The sequence below is a fragment of the Melospiza melodia genome, chromosome 1, assembly GCF_035770615.1.
Source record: "Melospiza melodia melodia isolate bMelMel2 chromosome 1, bMelMel2.pri, whole genome shotgun sequence".
NCBI lineage: Eukaryota > Metazoa > Chordata > Aves > Passeriformes > Passerellidae > Melospiza > Melospiza melodia.
Window position 1 is genome coordinate 148,985,911 of NC_086194.1, and position 20,546 is coordinate 149,006,456.

Consider the following 20,546-nt stretch of genomic DNA (forward strand, 5'->3'; position numbering starts at 1 on the left):
CAGGGGTTTTTAACAATCAAGAGAATCCAGCGAATCAGAACAGAAATGCAGATTCTGAATATTAGTTCTGCTAGGTATAAGTTTGCAAGCAAAGTAGTTTTTAAGTAAAGTTTACAGACTGGAAAGGAGCAATATCTCTTGGTTCAAAATGGTAGTTTACTGTTTAGAGGAATCCTTTCCTCATGTTTGCAGAATTATGTGTCTTTTGTAGAGAAATGCAAACTCAAACCATATTTCCTAAAGACCAGCTTACTCGTATGCAATAACAAATCATGGAGTTTATTCCAAATCCTAGTGACTTAGAAAACCTGATTGTGACAGACTAATTCTTCAGTGCTTGCTAATTCTCAACAGAATGGAAATGATTATGCATTACCACAAGTATGCTACAGTCTCGTGTTGCAGCTCCACACAGATCCCATTGCAAGTCCAGCAATTAGAATCATTCAGTAAAGGGAGCTTGTTTTTTTCAAAATCAAACCACCCCAAGGAAATTATCAGAATGCAAAGCTTGCACTGAACCAGGGGAACTGAGAGAAGTTCCCTACCTACACCGTGCATGTTTCCCATGGTTTTTTTTGGGTCCTACAAAATGACTGAAAATCTCTTACGATTGTTCTTCAAAGACAAAGAAATAAGGTTTGTTCAGAGGCTCCAAGTGCTAGTAAGTTGCCAAATACTCTGAAAGAAGGTATTCAGCATGCATTAGGTTAACTTTCTAGACAAGCATTGTTTCCTTTCTGTACAAGTAAAAGGTTGGTTTAGTGAACTGCCATTCTGAGGTGCTAAAATTCATATTTGCTGCACAAAATGTTGTATCAGATCTGGAGGCTGTATTTTAGCATTTAGATTTCTCACCTGCATAAACCTCATTCTGCTGTCTACTGACTCATTCAATGTGCATTTCCCTATACAAATTAGTATATAATAAAAAAAGAACAGGAGTATATTTAATATTTCAGTGGCACTCTTAGTAATAATAATTATTACTGCTTGCTCTCACATGATTTATTATTTAAATTTTAATCAATCTGAAAGTGTTCATAAACATAAAAGATGACTGTTCAAGGTTTTTTTACTCCCTTGAAATTTAATCCCCATTTAGCTAAATACACCATTCACCAAGATAATAAATTGTACAGAAGAAGTGCTACCATTATCATTTTTATTTGTTTGAGCTAGAAGGAACTCCCACATAATGATAATTTTGTACAGCTTGAACTGAATGCTAATGCTCACATATTGAAGGCACTTTAACAAAACTGAAAAAGGAATAAATCATCCAAGCATTTTGAGAATCCTAATCTAATGCTCTGACAACTGTCAAAACATTTCCACTCCCTGCTCCTACTCATGGCCATGAACCATGTAAGCAGTAGTCAGCCTTGAGACCTTTGAAAGAGGAGCATTCTTTGCAATTCTCCATCATCTGAGGTGCATGCTGCTAATACTGGTCTGTACTAAACAATTTAGGAGGAGAATCTGGAGTAAAAGGCAAGAGTTTTGCTTGAAACTTGATATTATGAAGATCTCAAACAGATCCACCAAAGAACATTTCAGACAGCATAAGTATCACCTTTTATAAGGTCCAAGGCAGACATTAAATATATATATAATGTCTACAGAGACCAAAAAAAGCAAATTTAAAATATGAAGTTAATAGAAGTCATCTTTCCAGAAACTGAAATTGTATTCAGAAGAGAGATAAGGATGAATTCTGGTAGACCAAAATAATTTTAATAGAATAATCAGTGTAGGCATAAAGAAAGGAGATTGCCACACCCTTTCTGAATTAGATCTTTTTTGTTCATATTCACAGTGATTAGGAAGGTATTTACTCTAGAATATTATTTCATGCAGAATAAACTGGAGGACATACCTTGAACTAATATTTCAGAAAGAGAAGCTATAAAGTGAGTCAACAAAAAAACTTTTAATTAATTTATAGTTAGTGTAAAGAATCTCCAGTCTAAAATAATTAGTAACTGTAATACAGTCTTTCACTGATAAGTATAAAAGTTGGCAAAAATCCCAAAATGTTTTTAAGGAATTTCAACATTATATCAATTGAAGAATGGACAATTGAGTCTGACACTGGACAAAGTTTTAGAAACTCAAATACACAATAAAATTACCAGCATGTGAATAAATTATGATAAAACATGGAGAAGTCAGAATGGATTTCGTAGAGGGAATTCACATCTGTTACATGTATTAGAATTCTTTCAAGTAGTCACAGAGAAAGTAAGAAAATGGGATTTAGTCCTACTGCTCAGCTGAAATTACATGCTTTTAAAGAATCTCAGCTGCCATGGAATAGGAATGAATTCATCCATGAGAAAATTTAATTATTGAAAGGACAAGAAAAAAAAACAGCAATAAATGATCAGGTTTTTTTTAAGCAAAAATTTCACCAGCAAAGCCTCACAGATCAGTCCAGAGATACTCTGTTCACCTTATTCACAAATTATCTAGAACAAAAATGAATGAGGTGCAGGGAAGCCTCACACTACATTAGCAAAAAGAAGAAATAGAAGAAAATGCCAGCTGAGAAGTGTTGCAGAACAGTCTCAGACTGAATGGAGAAGTTGACTTACTGAAAGACAGATTTGGGTTAGACAGCAAGAAAAGCTATCTGTGGTGAGCATGGTGAGTAGGAATTACCTAAGACTCTGTGGAAGAATCTCATTGGAAATCTGTCAAGAGAAGTCAGACATATATCTGTCTGTCAAGTTCAAATGATCCCTCTCAAGGAGAATCTAAATGGTGTATCAGAATGTGTCATTAGGAAATGAAGAATTTTTCCTAGCGCTATGTTTCTAAGGATGTAGGCATAATGATATGCCTACATCAAATATCTGTCCTAATTGGTTTTTGTAATTAGTTGAAATGAATACAGAAATTACCTCTCTTATTACTAGCAACATGACTTAGTTATTTAAAAAAAAAATAAAATATGTAAACATACTGAAGGCAGCATTTTTAAGTTACCTTAATGAAAACCAAGGGGATTTCACACATTTAGACAATCTCAGTTACTTTAATTATCAGGAACTATTATTAAATTTTATTTTTTTTTATACTTTGTTAATCAAACACTTCAGTCTGTTATTTAAACCTACTTTTCAATCTTAGGCCAAGAAATACATAACATGCATACTATTGTCTCCTACCTTACAAAAGATAATATTTACCAATTGCATGGTACTTGTAATGAGCATATTACTGAAAAAATTGACTTATGTAACTAAATTATATAAAAAAATCACATGAATAAACATTAAAATAATAAAATTATATTGTTTACAAAATACATATTTTCAAAAAAGACTAGCATAATACTTCCTGAATATTGCCTTAAGTCTTCTACAACTATGTGTCAGAATCTGAGAAAGATTCTGTGTATCAGATATGAACATTTTATCTAAAATGTTGAGTAAAATGATCTCAGAGGAGTTTTCTGTGATTACATCAGTTGTGCTGAATTTTATACCCTATCCTTCAGCTTTTTTAACAATTCAGATGGCTGTTTACCACTTGTTATACTATAAACTCCAGCATATACAGAACAATATATCTTAGTGCATTTAATTATTTCCCAGAAATAGGTTAACATTTGCATATGTATGCACATATAAATATGCATAATATGTGTGGATATGTACAATAGCTAATAAATATTTTAAAGCACAATATTATATTATATAAAATTTTCTAACACTAATTCTACAATAATCTTGTACAGAAGAGCCTTTGCAAGCAGGAAAGAAACAAATCCTTGCTCTACTTTGTAATAATCAATATCTCAATATTAGCATCACTAGATCACTAGATATACTTCTGTTTCTCAAATAGAGATTCATTCTCCAATCAAAAAAATTTACTTGCTTGTTAGTCAAAAAAGGATATGTATTAACATAAAAGCCATAATCACAAATTCATATGCAATTGGAAATTACATGAAATGAGGCCAGGTATCTTAAAAAGCCCTGGAGTAGATTTCTCCTTAGAGGAAATCCATTTCAGCAGTTATGTGATTTGGATTCATAAGCAATGAGTTTAGGAGGAGCCTGCTGCCCAGCCCTCACAGCGCCGTACCTTGTTGGAGCGCAGGGACACTCTTCCTCCGCAGCGCGCGCAGAATTTCGTTTGGCAATAGGAACAGTTATGGCCACAGCCATCAGCAAACTTGGTTTTGTGGCAGATGCCACAGGTTGGGGCATCACCCTTCTGCTCCTGGTGCTGCTGTGATTCTTCACCCATCTTCTTCACTTGCTCCTTATACATCTCAAACTGCTGATGTAATTTTCTGCAGAAGAGAAGAGATCATTAGTTGTTGTTTACTTTTTCCCACAAATACTTCACAGTCACTAAATTATAATCATTTTTACAAATCAGAGAGAAATACTGCAGTAAAGAAAATATATTTAATTTATGGTGTTCCAGAAGTGCTACATTCAAGAATTACTTCATTTTCATTATAACTTAACTCTAGGAGGAAGCTCAACATTGACAACACTGAGCTCACAGTCCAGCTATTACAAAGAGATGAAACTTTGCTTTAAGTGGGACCAGATGTTTGCTATAAATACAACAGCTGGAAACACAGGACAAGTGATTCAAGAGCTCAAGTGTTAAATAATAAACTAACTTAGAGGTGGGAAAAAAATCTAATTAATTCTTTAAAGTATACCTTTATCTAATCGCACCAGATAGATGCAAATATCTTCTCTTGATCTAGCTTATCTTCATTTATCTAACGACACTGCATAGAATAATGATTCCAAAATTATTTTCAATGACTTTCCAATCACCAGGTTTAAGCTCATAATAAGTTACCTCATATTAACAAAATTATAAATCATTTAAGCCATTCATATCATTGGATAGGAACTCTCATCTCAAGTAAAATGTAAAGTAGAAGACAGCCTTAGATGTAAAATCCAGGAAAAATTGCTTAAGATACACACAATACATTTACCATCTATTTCCAGAACTAGAAACAAATGCAGTCAGTGGCCATGAGTGTCCAGAGCTGCAATGTTAATTTGTCATGTTAATCCATCCATATTTCTGAGTCCACAATCATCTAATCAATACATGATAATAGGAAGTGTCTCATGCTGACCAAACCTACAGACACATCTAATGCTCTATAATGGTAGTTTTTCTCAAAAGCTCTCTTTCAAAAGGTGTTGTAATGTGTAAAGGTAAATTATGTCATAGAAAATTTAATTTTCATTGCAAATAGCCATAATATTTTAGCTTTTGCAGATTCTGAAAAAGATGGGAAGGGTGACATTGCATATCACAAAAGTTTCAAACCCATTGAGAAAAAAAAAAGAACTTTAGAACTTTTACTTCACTTCTTTTTTTTATCACTGTGATTTAAAGGGGTCTGAACAGTGATGTTTAAATTCTTAGCATGGAATTCAACTTGCCTAATTTTGCAATCAAGACTTTAAAGTTTAATAAATTAGACATTACTTATCTAATTTAGACAGATTTTCTAGTTCCCTGAATAAGTTCACACAAAACCCAAAAAATTAAACACTTTTTATGAAACATTAAAAATGTAAAGCAAGACCAAAAAAAAATTGCAGAAGGCATTTATTTTTCCTTAGAATTATTCTTCTTGAAAATATTGAGATTAAGTTAATAAAAAAATACACATGAATCATAAGATAGAACAAAAAATGACCTCCTAGAAAACAACTAAATCCAGGAGACCAACTTCCTTTGGCATAAACATGCCATTTATGTAGATCACATATAAATTAATGATGCAAAACTATTTCATCAGAATTTTCAGAGGTGCCTACCAAAACAAATATTACCCAAGTCAGTTAAAAATTAACTCAAGCAGTTATTTACCATGGATATTCACACATATGGCAAGAATTGTTGGGATTCACTTTGTTTTTCAAGCAAACTCCCCTAAGAATGTACTTTACATTAGACCACAGAGGAATTGTAGGAACAGGCAGGCAGCTCCCTCTCTCCAGCAGGAAGGACAGGAGGCTGGAGTCGTGCCTCTCCTCCCTACTAACCTGCAGCCTGAGCTCCCAGCTGCCACCAGCCCTTTCCCAACAAGGGGCAAAGAGGGTTACTTCACCTGCTGATGTGTCATTTTTCTGTGTACCTGCTCGTGTCACTTCAAGATCAATCCTGAGTCCAGCAGTGTGGACTCCCAGCAGCAGTGGCTCCCTTTTCCCTCGCCTTCAGCCCTTTCCCACCCATACCAGCAGGGAGAGGGGCTCATCTGGGACCTCTGCAGGAGGGATAGAAGGGTTGGCATTGCCCTAAAAGCCATTTGGGCAGTCCGGAGTGAGGAGCTTCCTCTGCCTTCTCCCTGCTTCCAAAGAGCTCGCTGTTGAGTGCTCTTCATTGAATGGGGCAAAACACAAGTTACTAATAAGCAAGAGCTGAATGAAGTTGAAAAAACTGGAAGTCTGGAAATGTGGCACATTTCAGTTTTTACACTGACAACACTATATAATTGGTAGTTGGTAGTCTGGCCTGTTTCCATCAATAACACATGTAATCTCTGAGACCTTGCCTGCCTTTTAATTTTGCTTAACACTGCATTCTTCATTTAAAGCATATTATCTATGCTGAACTCCAAGTTTATTTTTAGGCTGCATTCAGTTTTGTGGCTTCCTTATAATCTACAGCCTTTGTTTGTATGATTACTTGCTTACCAGTCTCACTGATGCATAAAAAGGACAAGGCTTTTGCCAAATCTTAAGCCTCATGTACTGAAATAATTTCACTTGTATTTCCTCTTGGGCACAAGAATCTATGTAAAGGTCATAACTTTTCCTTTAAAGTATAAACTTTCCAAGGTTATACAGAGTAGTTTTCCAAAATCCTTGTTTTGTAGGAGACACATAATCTGCCAAAATTGTTCCTTATTACATATTTTTCTGTTTTGAGAAAAATATTACATGCATTGATAGCTGTCAGAAAAAATTAAAACAGAGAAGACCAGAATCTATGAAATATTCAGTTAGACACAATATGTGTTCTATTTACTAAGCAGAACCACCTAAAATGAATATGTACTCAAAACAAAATACAGAGTATTCATTTTAGGAATTTCATTTTTTAAACGTTGATCTGTTTTGTAGATAAATAATTTTTTTATCATCTAGCCTGTACATGTTTAAGCCAAAATTTAAGCTGAAAACACATAGCAATAATTAGGTGCTTAGAATAGCACAGTATCTGAAACACATTCAGCAAAATGTTTTCTTTTCAGAAAACATAATACAAAATAAAATTCCATTTTGTTCAAGCTGTCTGCAGTCATTGCTGCCTGAGGGGCTTGGAAGTTCACTTACTAGGGAAATGAAAGTAACCAGTACCAAGGCACACTTCAGAGACTGAAACCAAACTCAAGTATCCCAGACTACAACTTCCAGTCCCGACACCCAGTGAGTTACTCTGTTAATGCAAGAGGTGAAGATGGCAAGAGCCATCCATGATAGCTTAGCTTGGAACAGACTTCTAAGATCACTGAGTCCAACTGTTCACCCAGCACTGCCAAGGTCACTGCTGATCTATGTCCCCAAATGCCACAGCCACACATCTATTAAATGCCTCCAGAGATGGTGATTTAAACACTTCCCTGAACAGCCTGTTCTGATGCTTGAAAACCCTTTCCATGCCGAACTTTTTTCTTAATATCCAATCTACACCTCCCCTGGTGCAACTAGAGGCCATTTCCTCTCATCCAACCACTGGTTACCTGAGAGAAGAGCCTGACCCACACATGGCTGCACCCTCCTTTCAGGCAGAGAGCAACAAGGTCACCGCTGAGCTTCTTTTTCTCCAGGCTAAACAACCCCTGCACCCTCAGCTGCTCCTCATGGGACTCCAGACCCTTCACCAAATTCATTGCCCTTCTCTGAACACACTTCACCACCTCAATGTCTTTCTAGTAGTGAAAAAATGGGTTCTGACCAAGAGTTATATTACAGGCCAAACTTTTGTTCCACAATGAAAAGCCTTATTTTTAGAAATTATAGAGACTCTCTTTGTTAGCAAATCCTTATAGTTATATTAAATCATAATTAACTGCTCATTTAAGTAGAAAACTCAGAAATGCATATCCATGACCCTTATATAAGTGCAATTTGGCAATGGCCCCTGTAGCACATGCCATCTAGCTATACTGATGCAAAGCCTCACTCCATTACTACACTTGTTTCAAAAACACAAGTACGTACTTTAACAGCTGCTATAGATTTTACAGGAAAAGCAGAAGTTGGCATGAGTTTACACATACACCTAATGATACTGAAAATTTACTCTGGGAAACTGGTAATTAAGTTCTGTTCTTGTGAGAATTACTTCCCTGAACCACACTTGTAATTGGCTGGGAGTTACAGTGGTGAAGTACATGAGGCTTATATGACCAGAAAAGTTTGTTTTCTTTAAAATAACATATCCAAGATAACTTCATAAGAAGACATCTCAGTGTGAAAAGTAACTGTTTTTAAGAATTAGGATTGCTCTGCCAGCATCAAGATATAGTTCACATAGGAATGCTTGCTTTATTCTGGAATGGAGTTAATTTAATTCTGCTTTTCCTGATTGCCCACACCTCTCCAGAAATGAAAAATTTAATGTCAGTCAAAAATTCAATATTAGCGAGTCTCTCCTGATCCATGCCAAAGGCCAGTAAGAAATCCAAGTTTATTATTGACATTTTATTACTGTCCTGAAATTTTAATTTTCTCCTCCCTTCCAGAAATAACCCTAAAACTTTCAGCATTTTACCAAAACTAAAAAAAATTTACTGTCAAGAAGTTCTGAAACCATACCTACCTCCCAAAAGTTCACATAAATGTTTCTGAAACTTCTAAATCTGCTAAAAATCTGCCACTAAAAGGGCAACTGCTAAGAAAGAATCCAGGATGTTGGGGCCAGATGTGAGCATAGAAGCCGCTTCTCATTTCCTCATTTCTCTCTCAAAGTTTTATTACAGATGTAGCACTTGACTCATTTCGTATTCCCAGGCACAGAGCACGGATGTGGCTTTAATCCAGCTTCAAAAAGGGTTTGTTCACTTTCAGTTCTGCCAAGTGCATTCATTTAACAATTTTTCTGCTGGTGGCAATGACTGGTAGCATACAACATTCTTCCTGTACTGTACTCTTGAAGTTCTTGTTTTCACAACTGTGCCAGCTAACCTGTCACTGCCTACACCCACTTCTTAATGGATATTACTCTTATATATAGAACCCCATGTGCTGGTAGAGGTTGGGAAACAGCAGGCTGAACAGCAGTTCTGCTGATGAGAACCCCTGGAATGGGTTGGAAATGGGCAATGGGTGGAAACCAGGCAAGGAGCCAGTGGTGTGTGTGCTTGCATTACAAATTGGACAAATTACATATGGTCCATATTAGCAAGAGTATGAGCAGCAGATTAAGGGAAGTTATTTGTTCCCTTTGACTGGCAGTGGAAAGGCTGCACCTGGTCTACTGTGACCAGGTTGGTGTCTGCCTGCTATTGATGGATGTGGAAAAATATGACACATTTGACAAGTCCAGTTTGTCAACAAAAAAGAAAATTATCACATCTTAGCTCAATCCAGTGAAGAGGAATAGACTAAGGAGTGATTTAACACCTGTCTGAAACTAGCTATCTAATCTAAACATTACCTGAAAAGAAAAATTACAGAGCCAAATTCTTCCTATTAGTCAAAAATCCAAGTCGAGCAGCAAAAGGCACTAACACATCACTTAGTGAGGAGGTTCAGGCTGGGCACTAGAAGCAGCATGTACATTTGGAAGGCAATGCAGCACTGAAAAAGTTGTCCCGAGACACTGTGGGATCACTATACTTGGAGCTTTTCAAAACTTGCCCAGACAGAGCACCAGTTGCCTTAAATGAGTCTTGGCAATAACCATGCTCTGAGCAGGTCAGTTCAGAGACTCTCTTCAGAGAGAATTCCTGTTGTTACATCATTGGCAAGGGCTTTATGGAATCAGACAAGAGATATGAAGGATAAACCCAAGCAGAATAATAAGGAAAACTATTCAACAAGAACTATTTGGCTTAGCAGTGTTGAAAAGAAAAAAGTAACCACTTTTACTAAGAGAAAAGCCCCAGATCTTTGTGTTTCTCATAAACTACTGTGAGAATAGCTCTCTCAAAGCCTGACCAATGAACCCACATTTGCTTTAAACTCTATGAAGTGCAAAGGGCAGAAAAACCTGGTTTTGCTTTATGCTTTGATATGGATATGCAGAGGTGGTAAAATAGAAATGAAAACCAAAAAGCCCAACAATGTCCAGCAATGCAAAATAGGACACGTATTAATTGAAAAATTATCATTTTGCCAGTATTCAACTGAAATGAGAAAGGGCACCACACAAAACTCCTCCTCAGAAGACTGTGATTCTGCTCTAATTCTACCAGATAAAGAAAAATTATTAAGCAACCAAAGACTCAAATCTAACTTCAAACAAAAACCTTACATCTAATTATACTTGAAATTAACGGGTTATCACATCCAGGCAGATAACACAACCAGAGTATTGAAGCCATTCACAATTCAGAGTTTTCAGCTTTCATATCAGTGAAAATGAAATATTGACAGAAAGCAGATATCAGCAGAGATCTCTGCAAACATTCACTCAATTCACAGCACTTTAACTTTCTTGCTGGCAAGATCTCAACAATCTCATTGGAATTGACGTAGGATTTCTAACTGTGTGACTTCCTCAAATAAACATTAATTATTTTCTACTGTCAGTAGGTTTAAGTTCAGGAGCACGTAAGTGAAATATCTGAGCTTGGACCTTAGATTAAAAAAATATATTTCAAATTGAAAGGGCTTAAAAAATACAACTGTCAAGTAAAAATGCTGCTTTTTAATCTATGCACTGGGATTTACAATAAGTAGGAGAAATCTAAGATATTGAAAAGAGCTAGACAAGTGCTTACTTTGATTTCTGATCAAAGTACCAGTTTTAGCTAAACTTTCACCAACTTTTTCTTTTAAAACAGAAAGATACCATAAAATCCAATTCATTTAAATCTCTACCTGCCTTGAGTCCAAGAAATCTATTCAGACACAACAACTCCCAAGCTTATCTCAGAAGTGCGCATAGTTTCTCCTGTGAGTTGTAATTGGCATAAATATTCTGATTTTCTTTTATTTAAGCAAAGAATATAGCAGAAAATGAACTCTACTAATTTTTTTCAAGCAGGAAATGTATTTTCCCTACTTGAAAAGTTAACAGGCAGATTTTTTCCTAGCATTTTCAGTATTTTGTTTAGAAAAAGAAGGTTAAAAGCCATATAATGACAATATTTACTGCTATTCAGCATTCTCAAACAGTGAGATACTTCATTTTGACATTTTTTCTTAACAGATTAAATCCTCCTGAAAATTTCAGTGGAAACAAATCTGAAATTTTTAGCTTTTTCACCTATTATGTTTTGAGTTGGCTTACAGGTGGAGCTACCTAGGAAAAGACCCATGATTTTCATGTCTTCTAATCTCTAACCTATTAAGGAGTTATTCTTTAATTATTCTGCGATATTCATTAACATGAAAGAGACACAGAGGAACAGTGATGTAATTTTAAGTGCAGAACATCTTTAAAGAGCCTACAGATTTAACCACTCAGAGAAAAAGGCGGCCCTAAGCATAGTAAAATATTACTTACAAAAAATTAAATTTGTTCACAGCAAGAAAAATACTACCTGCCTCTCAATCAATGAGGTATTTATTTTTCAATATCATATTCTTAACAAATTCATAAAAAAAACTTTAAGAAACCAAAAAAACTCAAAAAAACCCCTCTCAATATGGCCAACGTCTGGACCACAGGTAAAAGGGGCAGAATTAAAATAAGTTCACACATATGGAACTTGATGTCTTTGGATACTCTCCCTAAAAAAATACTGTAAAATTCATATACTTTTAGTCTAATGCATAAATATATTCTAAATCTAAGTGAATTACACTGACTGTGCCAGAAAGGCTGATGAGTAGAAAAAGAGCTAAGAGAAGGGAAAGGAAGCAGTGGCTGCTAAATGATCTTGCCCTTGGTTCATACCAGTGCTGCTGCTCACTCACAATTCAAGTGGGAAAAGCCAACTATATCAGAGCTATCGAGCATCCAAAACTACCAGATCTCTCTTTCCGTGTCTCTTTTCCATGCAGGGGAGCAGATGTAAAGATATAAAGATGTAAAGAATGTAAAGATGTTCTGGTTTGACCTAACATCATTTGCTTCATGCTGGAGAATGAACCCAAATATTCTCTGTTGGTGGGAACCTCATAACAGGCTGCTCTTAGAGGTAAAATACACGGCCAATATGATGACTTCAAGTTGGCCTGGCTCCATTCTCTCTTTTCCCCACTTACTAGGGCTTCCTGCAAAGGCTTACAGGTCACACTGCATCACATTTTGTTCACAGTTTATTTGACCTCCCTAACAAAATAGAAAACATTCTCCCATTGCATTCTTCCTGACATCAGAATGAATTACTTACTTTGGTATGATCCTAAATAAATGTTTGGCTACAGATGAAGTCACATCACTGACTCTAGTTTAACTTAAAACATTCAAAGTCATTAAAAAAAAAAAAAAAAAGACAAGCAAGAATGTGGGAAAAAAGACCATGCATTTTAATAAATGAGGATATGACTGTAAATGAATCAACAGAAAACACACCAGCTAGACAAACAGCCTACCTGGAACAGACAGGATTACTTTACCTATTTTTTTTTCCTCTTTATAATGCTCAGTATTGAATAAAACTGCAGCCTTTGTTTATTAACTTTGCTTATTAGCAGAAGTCAAACTGCTCTTTATTAACAGGGGAGCAAGGAACAATAGCTAAGTACAATAGTCCTGTGAACACAAGAAGTGAACATGAAGAAGATTAACATATGGACTAAAAAGGACTGACATAATTAATGCTATCATATTTCTGTGTGGGTTTAATGATATTGAGATAAGCCAGACTAAATGCATAAAAAGGAAAAAGGAAGTGGGCAGCTCCTGGCTGTACCTGTTACTCTCAGTTTTCCTCAGAACAACAGACACTTGCTCCTAGCTTTTCCTCAGCAGTTCAAAGATTAAATTGCAAGATTGTTTCTTGTGTCTTTCTAATTGTTTCTTGTTTATTAAAATTCATCTTCTACTGAACTGGTTATTCTACTTTTACAATCTATAATAGACATAAAGCTAGAAAGTTGCAACTAAGTTTTAAACAGACATAACAGAATAAAACATCCAATTTATCAAGATCTTTTCCAACACTTGTTTGGTTATAAGAAATATGGGCATTTAAACTTAAAGACAATACCACATTGCTCCAAAAGTTTAATGGCCAAATCATTCAGACAAAGTTCCCTTCAGACAAATTTCTCCATAGCTGATAGTTATAAGAGTAACCACCTGTAAATAAGTAAGGTTCCTTCGTAAGTCCACATGGAAACTACTTTACACCTTTGAATATTTTCACACCACTCTGTTTTATTTCAATGTAACCAAGAAGGTTGTAATTATTCTTTTCTGGATCTTATTTAAATAATTCTATGTTACAACAGAAGTTTCCACAACTTTCATGCAAATATTATGGTGATTACACTGTGATATTTTTCCTCATGCTCCATAGCTGCTTATGCTGCTCATAGTTAAAAAGAAAATAAGAAAAGCATGGTAGGAATAGACATGCTCACAATGGTTTAAGAAAAGATTTTTTTATTTGACTCTAAAATAAACATTCTTAGCTGCATTTTTGATTCTTTCCCCATAAACAAAGTCTTCATTTTTCCTCTAATGGATTTTTTCATCTAATTCTTTACCCTCTCCAGCTGTACTGGAAGTATCAGTGTGACTCTGGTTTTAATGCCTAAGAATCAAGAGGATAAGCTAAATCCATACTGTTACACATAAAAGTGGTAGTTTTCCTTCTGCTCTTTACCCTTGCAACAAGGCCAACACTTCCCAGGTAATTTTAGGTCTCATTTAGAGTAAGATTAACCATGCCAGTTGTAATTGAAAAAGTGCCTGACTCTCCAAGGAAACTCTCCAAGTTCATTCCACAACTGCATTCATGCAGTTAAAAATATTTTATCTCCAGTTCCATGGCCTCGTCCCTGTGTTTGTAATCCACACTATCCCAAAGGAGCTGCTTTGATAAAGTGCTGAAGCTGTAAGAACTGAACCTCAGCTGACAATGAAGATCAGGAGCAAGCAGTTGAACTTACAGCAAAAGTAGGCTTCCAGGAACTGTAAAAATTACAAATAATTATGGGCAATTTTTTAACTAACCCATTATAAAAAAAATATGTAAAAAGTCAGTCTGTACGCTTTACATATCCAGATACCTTCAACTTCACGTAAATAAGTTTTGCCAATTCTGATACAAAAAAAACCAATTGGCTCAAATACAGTTGTGTTTCAAGTTTGGAAAAATAGTCCTAGTGACAGAAGGAACCTTTTAGAACTCTCTCATTTAACAGTGACAATGCAACATGAGCTCAAGCTTTACTGAATATTAAAAAGGGCTCCATCAGAGACACCTTACAATAGGTGATACTCTTTGAATCTTCAGTTCTTCTGATGCCATGGTATTATCATGCACCACTGCTGTTAAGCACTTTGGACAACTGAAAGTGGAGTTTTCAGAAATTGTGCATAGGAATAGTGAATCTTTCTTTCTGCATTCAGTCTGATGACAACCAGCAGCTGTCCTTAATTTCTATAAGAAAAGGTGAATGGACAGGGAAGATCTTTAGCCTTATATTGCAGTAAAAGAAGCACATCAGGCATAGCATTATTCACATCCAGAATCATGACACTCTCAACTACCACCCCTTGCAGTTGTCTATCTGTTAGAAAATCCCAACCAGAAACCAAAATGTCTCTAGACCTACAAGTCAATCAACCGCAAAAGATCCCCAGGTTAAAAAAAAAAAAGCAGAAAGGGTCAGAGCTCCTTGCTGAACAGAAAGGAAATAACATCTTGTGATGTTTTTTTTTTTAAACAAAAAGACAGAAAAGTGTTTTATTTTCTAGAATTATGCTTCTTTTGCAGCTGTTGCAGCACCCTTAATACATTATGAGCTTTATGCAAAACTCAAGACTCCTACTGGGATATTTTCCACACACAGTTGAGATAGGATGTATACAAACTTTCATATCCTATACAAAAATTCTCACCTGAAATCTAAACTCCTAGAAATACACTTGGCTCCCATAAAAGTTTCCTTTTACAGTCTATTTTTATACTACCATTCTACTTTTTGTATCTATGCTGATAAAAACATGCTGATTTTTATAGTTAGAAGTTTCTTCCTGATTCACTTGAATGTTGTTTTGAAGCAGAAATATTACACTAATAGAAAAGCATGAGAAATCCAGTTGTCCCTTAATTATCTCTACATTTTTGCAGATACTGCTTATTTTAAGAATTGTATTAATTTTAAAGGAACCTGAGGCACATTTATAAATATTTTAATTACTAGAAGTTATTTTTATACAGCCTTATTATTTAAAGTATACTAATTACTGTTCTAGCTAAATTATTCACTCAGAAGAAGTTTCACAGTTTATCTTATATTTTGTTTGCCCAAATGACACTTTTATTAACTTTATTCTAAATTTCCTTCTAAAGGGATACAGTATTTACCAAATGTGACAGAAAAAAAGGTTAATTCATATGTTGGCAATTAAGCACATTGCAACATTATTACATTTATAAAGGGCATCTCCAGCAGAGATAGTATTTCTCATAGTAACTCGGGTTACTTTTTTTGGATCATCTGTTGACTTACAGTAGGAAGTCATTCACTTCACAACTGTAGATTTAGAAAGGTCCAAAATAAGTAACATACTGTGATCAATGTTTTTATCCTTACTATAAATAGAAAAATTACTTTTTCATTGGACAATTACACACATAGCCAAAATAAACACATGCTAAATAATAGGTCAGACTGTCTCGGCTCCGAAATGTAACACCTCCTGACATTGCAGTATCATGATTAGAATGAGTTCATTCCACATTGTTTACAACATTCATGAGCATTTTCAATTATTAAGTAGCCCCTATCTTTTTACTTCTGTGACAGGAGTGTTCCTATCTTGATGATTTTCCTTTTCTAACAAACAGGAAATAAATGTGACCAATGCTGGGAAAGCCAGTGTAAGCAAGACTTGGTTGTGCTCAACACATGGTTGTCTCAACTTCACCCAAGCAAACTACATCAACATGTTTGATACTGAATAATCACCACCAGAAGTGGAACTTGCAATTATTCCTGATGCATCTCAGTTTTGACTGTGTCAGAATTCTTACTGTAAAAGTAGCACCAATGAAGCCACATTGCCAGCAGCACTCTAGGGGGAGAGCCTCTTGAAAGCTTGCCAATTCTCAGAACACTTATTTTCCATACTGCTCATATTTTTAAAGTAACAGGAAGTAAGGCCAAAACACAAATTAATTTCATCATGCTAATAGATACATAATTTTTTTTTAATGAGGAAGGAGCTCAGTGAGACTGCTCACCTGCAGAAGGGTCTTCTTGTAAGTGTGTGAACAAGGTGTGTAATGATTTTTGCCACACTAATTATATCTAAATCCATGCCTCCATACCTCCCCTTTACTGTAAAAGCGCACTGAACTCAAACTTCGCTTCTCAGAAGTAAAATATGTCAGTTTAGGCTGCAGCAGTATTTCTTCACTTAAGATTAAAAGTATTTGATAAAAATTATTTGGTAAAAGATAAGAAATTTTGGCATCAAAAACTGAATAAATAGTAGTAAATCTAATACTATTTCTGACAGATAATGCTTGAGTTTTCCAAGTAAGCGTAGTTGTACAAAACCACCCCAACTAATCAGTGTCAGAGAGAAGATCAGAATTTAATCCTATATTGAAATCCTTTAACCTCTTAATTAAAGCCTATTAATTAACCATTAAGAGCTCAGAGTTTCTGGGTACACATGAGGGCTGTAAGAGAATGAAGCCAGGCCTCCAGCTGCCTGCTGCCCATAACCCCACAGAGTGAAGGAAGCAGCAGCAGCAGGCCTGGGAGCTACCAGAGGGAGCAGGGACACTGACAATTCTGTGAATATCTGCTTTCCTACAAAGCTTGAGTACTGCTGCAAATATAAATAAATTTTACTCACATTTGTATAAGCACAACTGCACTTAAACAAGAGTAAGTCTTAGCCTTTTTTTTTTTTTTTTTTTTTTTGGTATTTTTATTGCTCAGTGCACATAGATTACTATCTTGTTATGCCATCATGTAAATTGCTGAGAAGCCTTTTTTTCCCTTTTTTTAATAATAATATCTGCAGGCCTAATCCCTGAGTGGGTTCAACGCAAATCAAACTTTGTAGACTCTGGCAGAAGGAAAGTCTTACTTTATTAGGAGATTTTCCTTTTGGTCTTTCTCAAAGAGGTACCCTCAACTGCCATGACTTTGTAAAAAATCTACTATCCTAATTGTAGACATTGTGGAATAAAATCTAGGGGGAAACAATATTTATTATCCTCCCTACTGCAGAACGTGGTCAATTCCATCCTGCTCAAAATCAATTGCCACTCTTATTTTGTATGTCTTTTGTATGCAGGACTGACCAGACATCACTATTCAAAGATGAAACAATATCAATACTGATACACTACCAATTTTTTCTGCTATTATAACTAAGCTGCTACAACAGGATCTTTGTAACAGTCTGTTTCCAACCTTGGGAGAAAGAGCCTTCTTTAAATATGGACATCTGAAGAAGCAGTTTATTATACCTGCATCTTCTGGCCCCTGAAGGTAGAGTCAAAAGAGAGGCAAAGGCACAGCTGGGCTATCACAGCCAATACCTGAACAAATCACCAGAGAAGATAAAGTTGTGATCCTAGGATTATCACAACTCATCAATGTTGCATGTCTAAGCAAAGAAAGAATATTCATTTAGTGTACATAGGTAACTAGTATTGTAACAGCCAGGAAATGGGAAATGTACACAATAGAGTCCCAAATCCAATAGGTAATCTTTCAAAGAATAGTTTCCAACAGAGCCCACAGCCTAATATTTTCTTAATAAAATTCAATATAGATACTGTAAAGAGAAGACAGCAGCAACATCACTAGACATGATTAAATATGACTACAGTATATTTGCAAATTTAAATTCACATTTAATCCTGAAACAGACAACATGCTGCTGTTTCTGAAGTTACCTGTTAATCAGATTTTTGTCATACAAATATTAGTGGTTTTCACCCTGTTGGTGAACACTGCACTAGAAACAATAAAACATGTTTAGCTCTTAGGTACATAACTGTGAGAAGGGGCATCCACAATTGTTCCAAAACTGTTTTCTGACATGGTCTGTATACATGGATAAAGTACACCTGAGATTAGAGGCCTGGCTCCTCCAGCTGACAAAAATCTAAGTTCTCGCTGCTTCATAGCCTCACACTGAAACAAGAAAATCCATTTCCTACAACAAACCTATTCTTACTAATCAGCAGTTGAGAAAGAGAATATACACACGGATGCAAAACTTCCTAAAGGATGAGAAAAAGGTGACATGTGAAAGAGTAACTTGAGTTACTGATCACCTTTCAAATTTTGGAGCGATTGAATCATGTCAGTGACAAAACCAAATTCCAAATATTCCTCAGTAAAAACTGGATTTTTGTTTCTGTGACAGTGACATTTTTTGCTCCGTGAGAATCTTCACCGTCTGTTAATGTTATTCATAGATGAGACTTTGTACCCAGTAGTATTCCTCCTCACCCCAGGCTTCTGATCAACTCACTCTGGTACCATCTGTGTTTGTTCTGAGTCCAAGATACTCCAGGAGCCACATCGCTATGAATTTACTTTCTCTCTCTACAGAACATAATCAGAAAAACATTTTTGGAAGAGATAGGTAAATTTGCTACTTTGTAAAAATCTATATTAATTCTTCTATCATCACAGAAAGCACCCATGAGTGCACAAGTAAAAGCAAATGGGAATGATGATGTTGAAAAAGTAAAAAGTACACTCATCTGGAAATAGAAGGGCTGATGGAGGGTTTCATGACACAAATATTCTGTGGACTGGCCTCCTTTTGGAGCACACCTGAATGTTCTGACTATCTGTTCAATTGTCCTTAAATCTCTAAAACCACAACTAGAGTGAAGACTACCATCACATAAAAATCTTCTCCTGGTCATAAAGGACAATTGTCTCATCTAGCATGTCTTCTGTAAGTAAACATAGCAGAGCTCCACATCCTGTAGTTAGTCTTTCTAAATCAGTCTAATCCTTTCCTGCCTTAAATAAGGGAGAATAGACACTTTTTTCCTCCAGCCTTGCTGCCCGTCAACAACACTTCAGTTAATTATACAAAATATAATTAAATGTTCATTCTTTAATTGAGAAAATACTACAACTATTCCTTATCAAAAGGCTAAAACAAGACAACAGTGATAGCACTTTACTCATCTCCACTCTGAAAGTTATATGACAACCACTGCAAATCCATCAAAATAAAAGTTCACAACAGAGAGCAAACCTTCCCAAAGACAAACACAGCATTAATTCACAGGTTTCAATTTAACAGAAAGAAAGGCTGTTGAAAGAAGTTGGGAATTTAAAAGCATGTAACCAACATTACTGAACTTTCACTTGAAAAGCTCTGCAGCTGGGAAGCCTAATTGTATTTTCAGCAAGCCTAATTGTGTTCCCTGACTCCAGGGGACAGGAATTCCCCAGATACTCTTGACTGACAGGTCTGGTTCTGCTTTCAACCTGCAAGTAAGCAAAAATACCCACTGCTATTCAAACAAAGTATGAAAAGCATTGCTGTTTCCACTGGTATCATTAGCAGCTGCAAGTGGCCATATCAGCATTCAGTACTGGCCACAGCTGGGTCATTTGTAGAAGTCATTCCAGAGATACAAACCAGTCTCAGCACCAGAATTCAGTAGTAAACCTTAATATATATGGCTTAGGCCACACAGGAAGACTCTGTGAAGTACCAAACATTTTCCATATGAAGAAACTCCATAGAGTTAAAAGGTGTCCACCAGATCCACGTCTAGAGTTACTGGCATTGTTCCAGAACTTGCTTCCTGGTTCTGAAATTTGGTATTGTTTCATGAACCTAGTTGCTGATTTTCCAGGAATTCAATCCAACATCTTGAGGGTATTTATGCAGTTATGGTGTTATAATTGATTCAACCATGGTTACTGAATCTCTCCTCTTTCCTGAATATTTATTCAACATTTTTGATTATGCTTTTATCATGATATCACTACCTGTGGTGCAAAATAGAAATATTTAGAATATTTTTAATATCAAATTACTGTCCATTAAAACTACCCATTGAAAGTCTTTTTTATTGCACCAATCACTACTGATTTAAGAAGCCTGATGTATTTGATACAAATAGTTAAAAGTAATTAGTAAAGATAGATTGTTTCAGGAAATGTATAAAAGTTTATTTAGTGGTAAATATAACATCTCTGATTTCAAATCTGTCATCAGAATTGTCTTCAATTAATCTT

At 35.6% G+C, this 20,546-nt stretch overlaps 1 protein-coding gene across 28 annotated transcripts in view; it reads right to left on the reverse strand.

Annotated features, from left to right (window-relative positions):
• The window catches only part of RIMS2 (regulating synaptic membrane exocytosis 2), a 444,419-nt gene that overhangs the window by 352,885 nt on the left and 70,988 nt on the right, over nucleotides 1-20,546 (reverse strand). For all 28 annotated transcript variants that reach the window (XM_063171188.1, XM_063171404.1, XM_063171366.1 and 25 more), the window contains one exon: nucleotides 4,099-4,309. In XM_063171188.1, coding sequence (XP_063027258.1) covers nucleotides 4,099-4,309 — 211 coding nt within the window. The remainder of the gene's footprint in view (nucleotides 1-4,098; nucleotides 4,310-20,546) is intronic.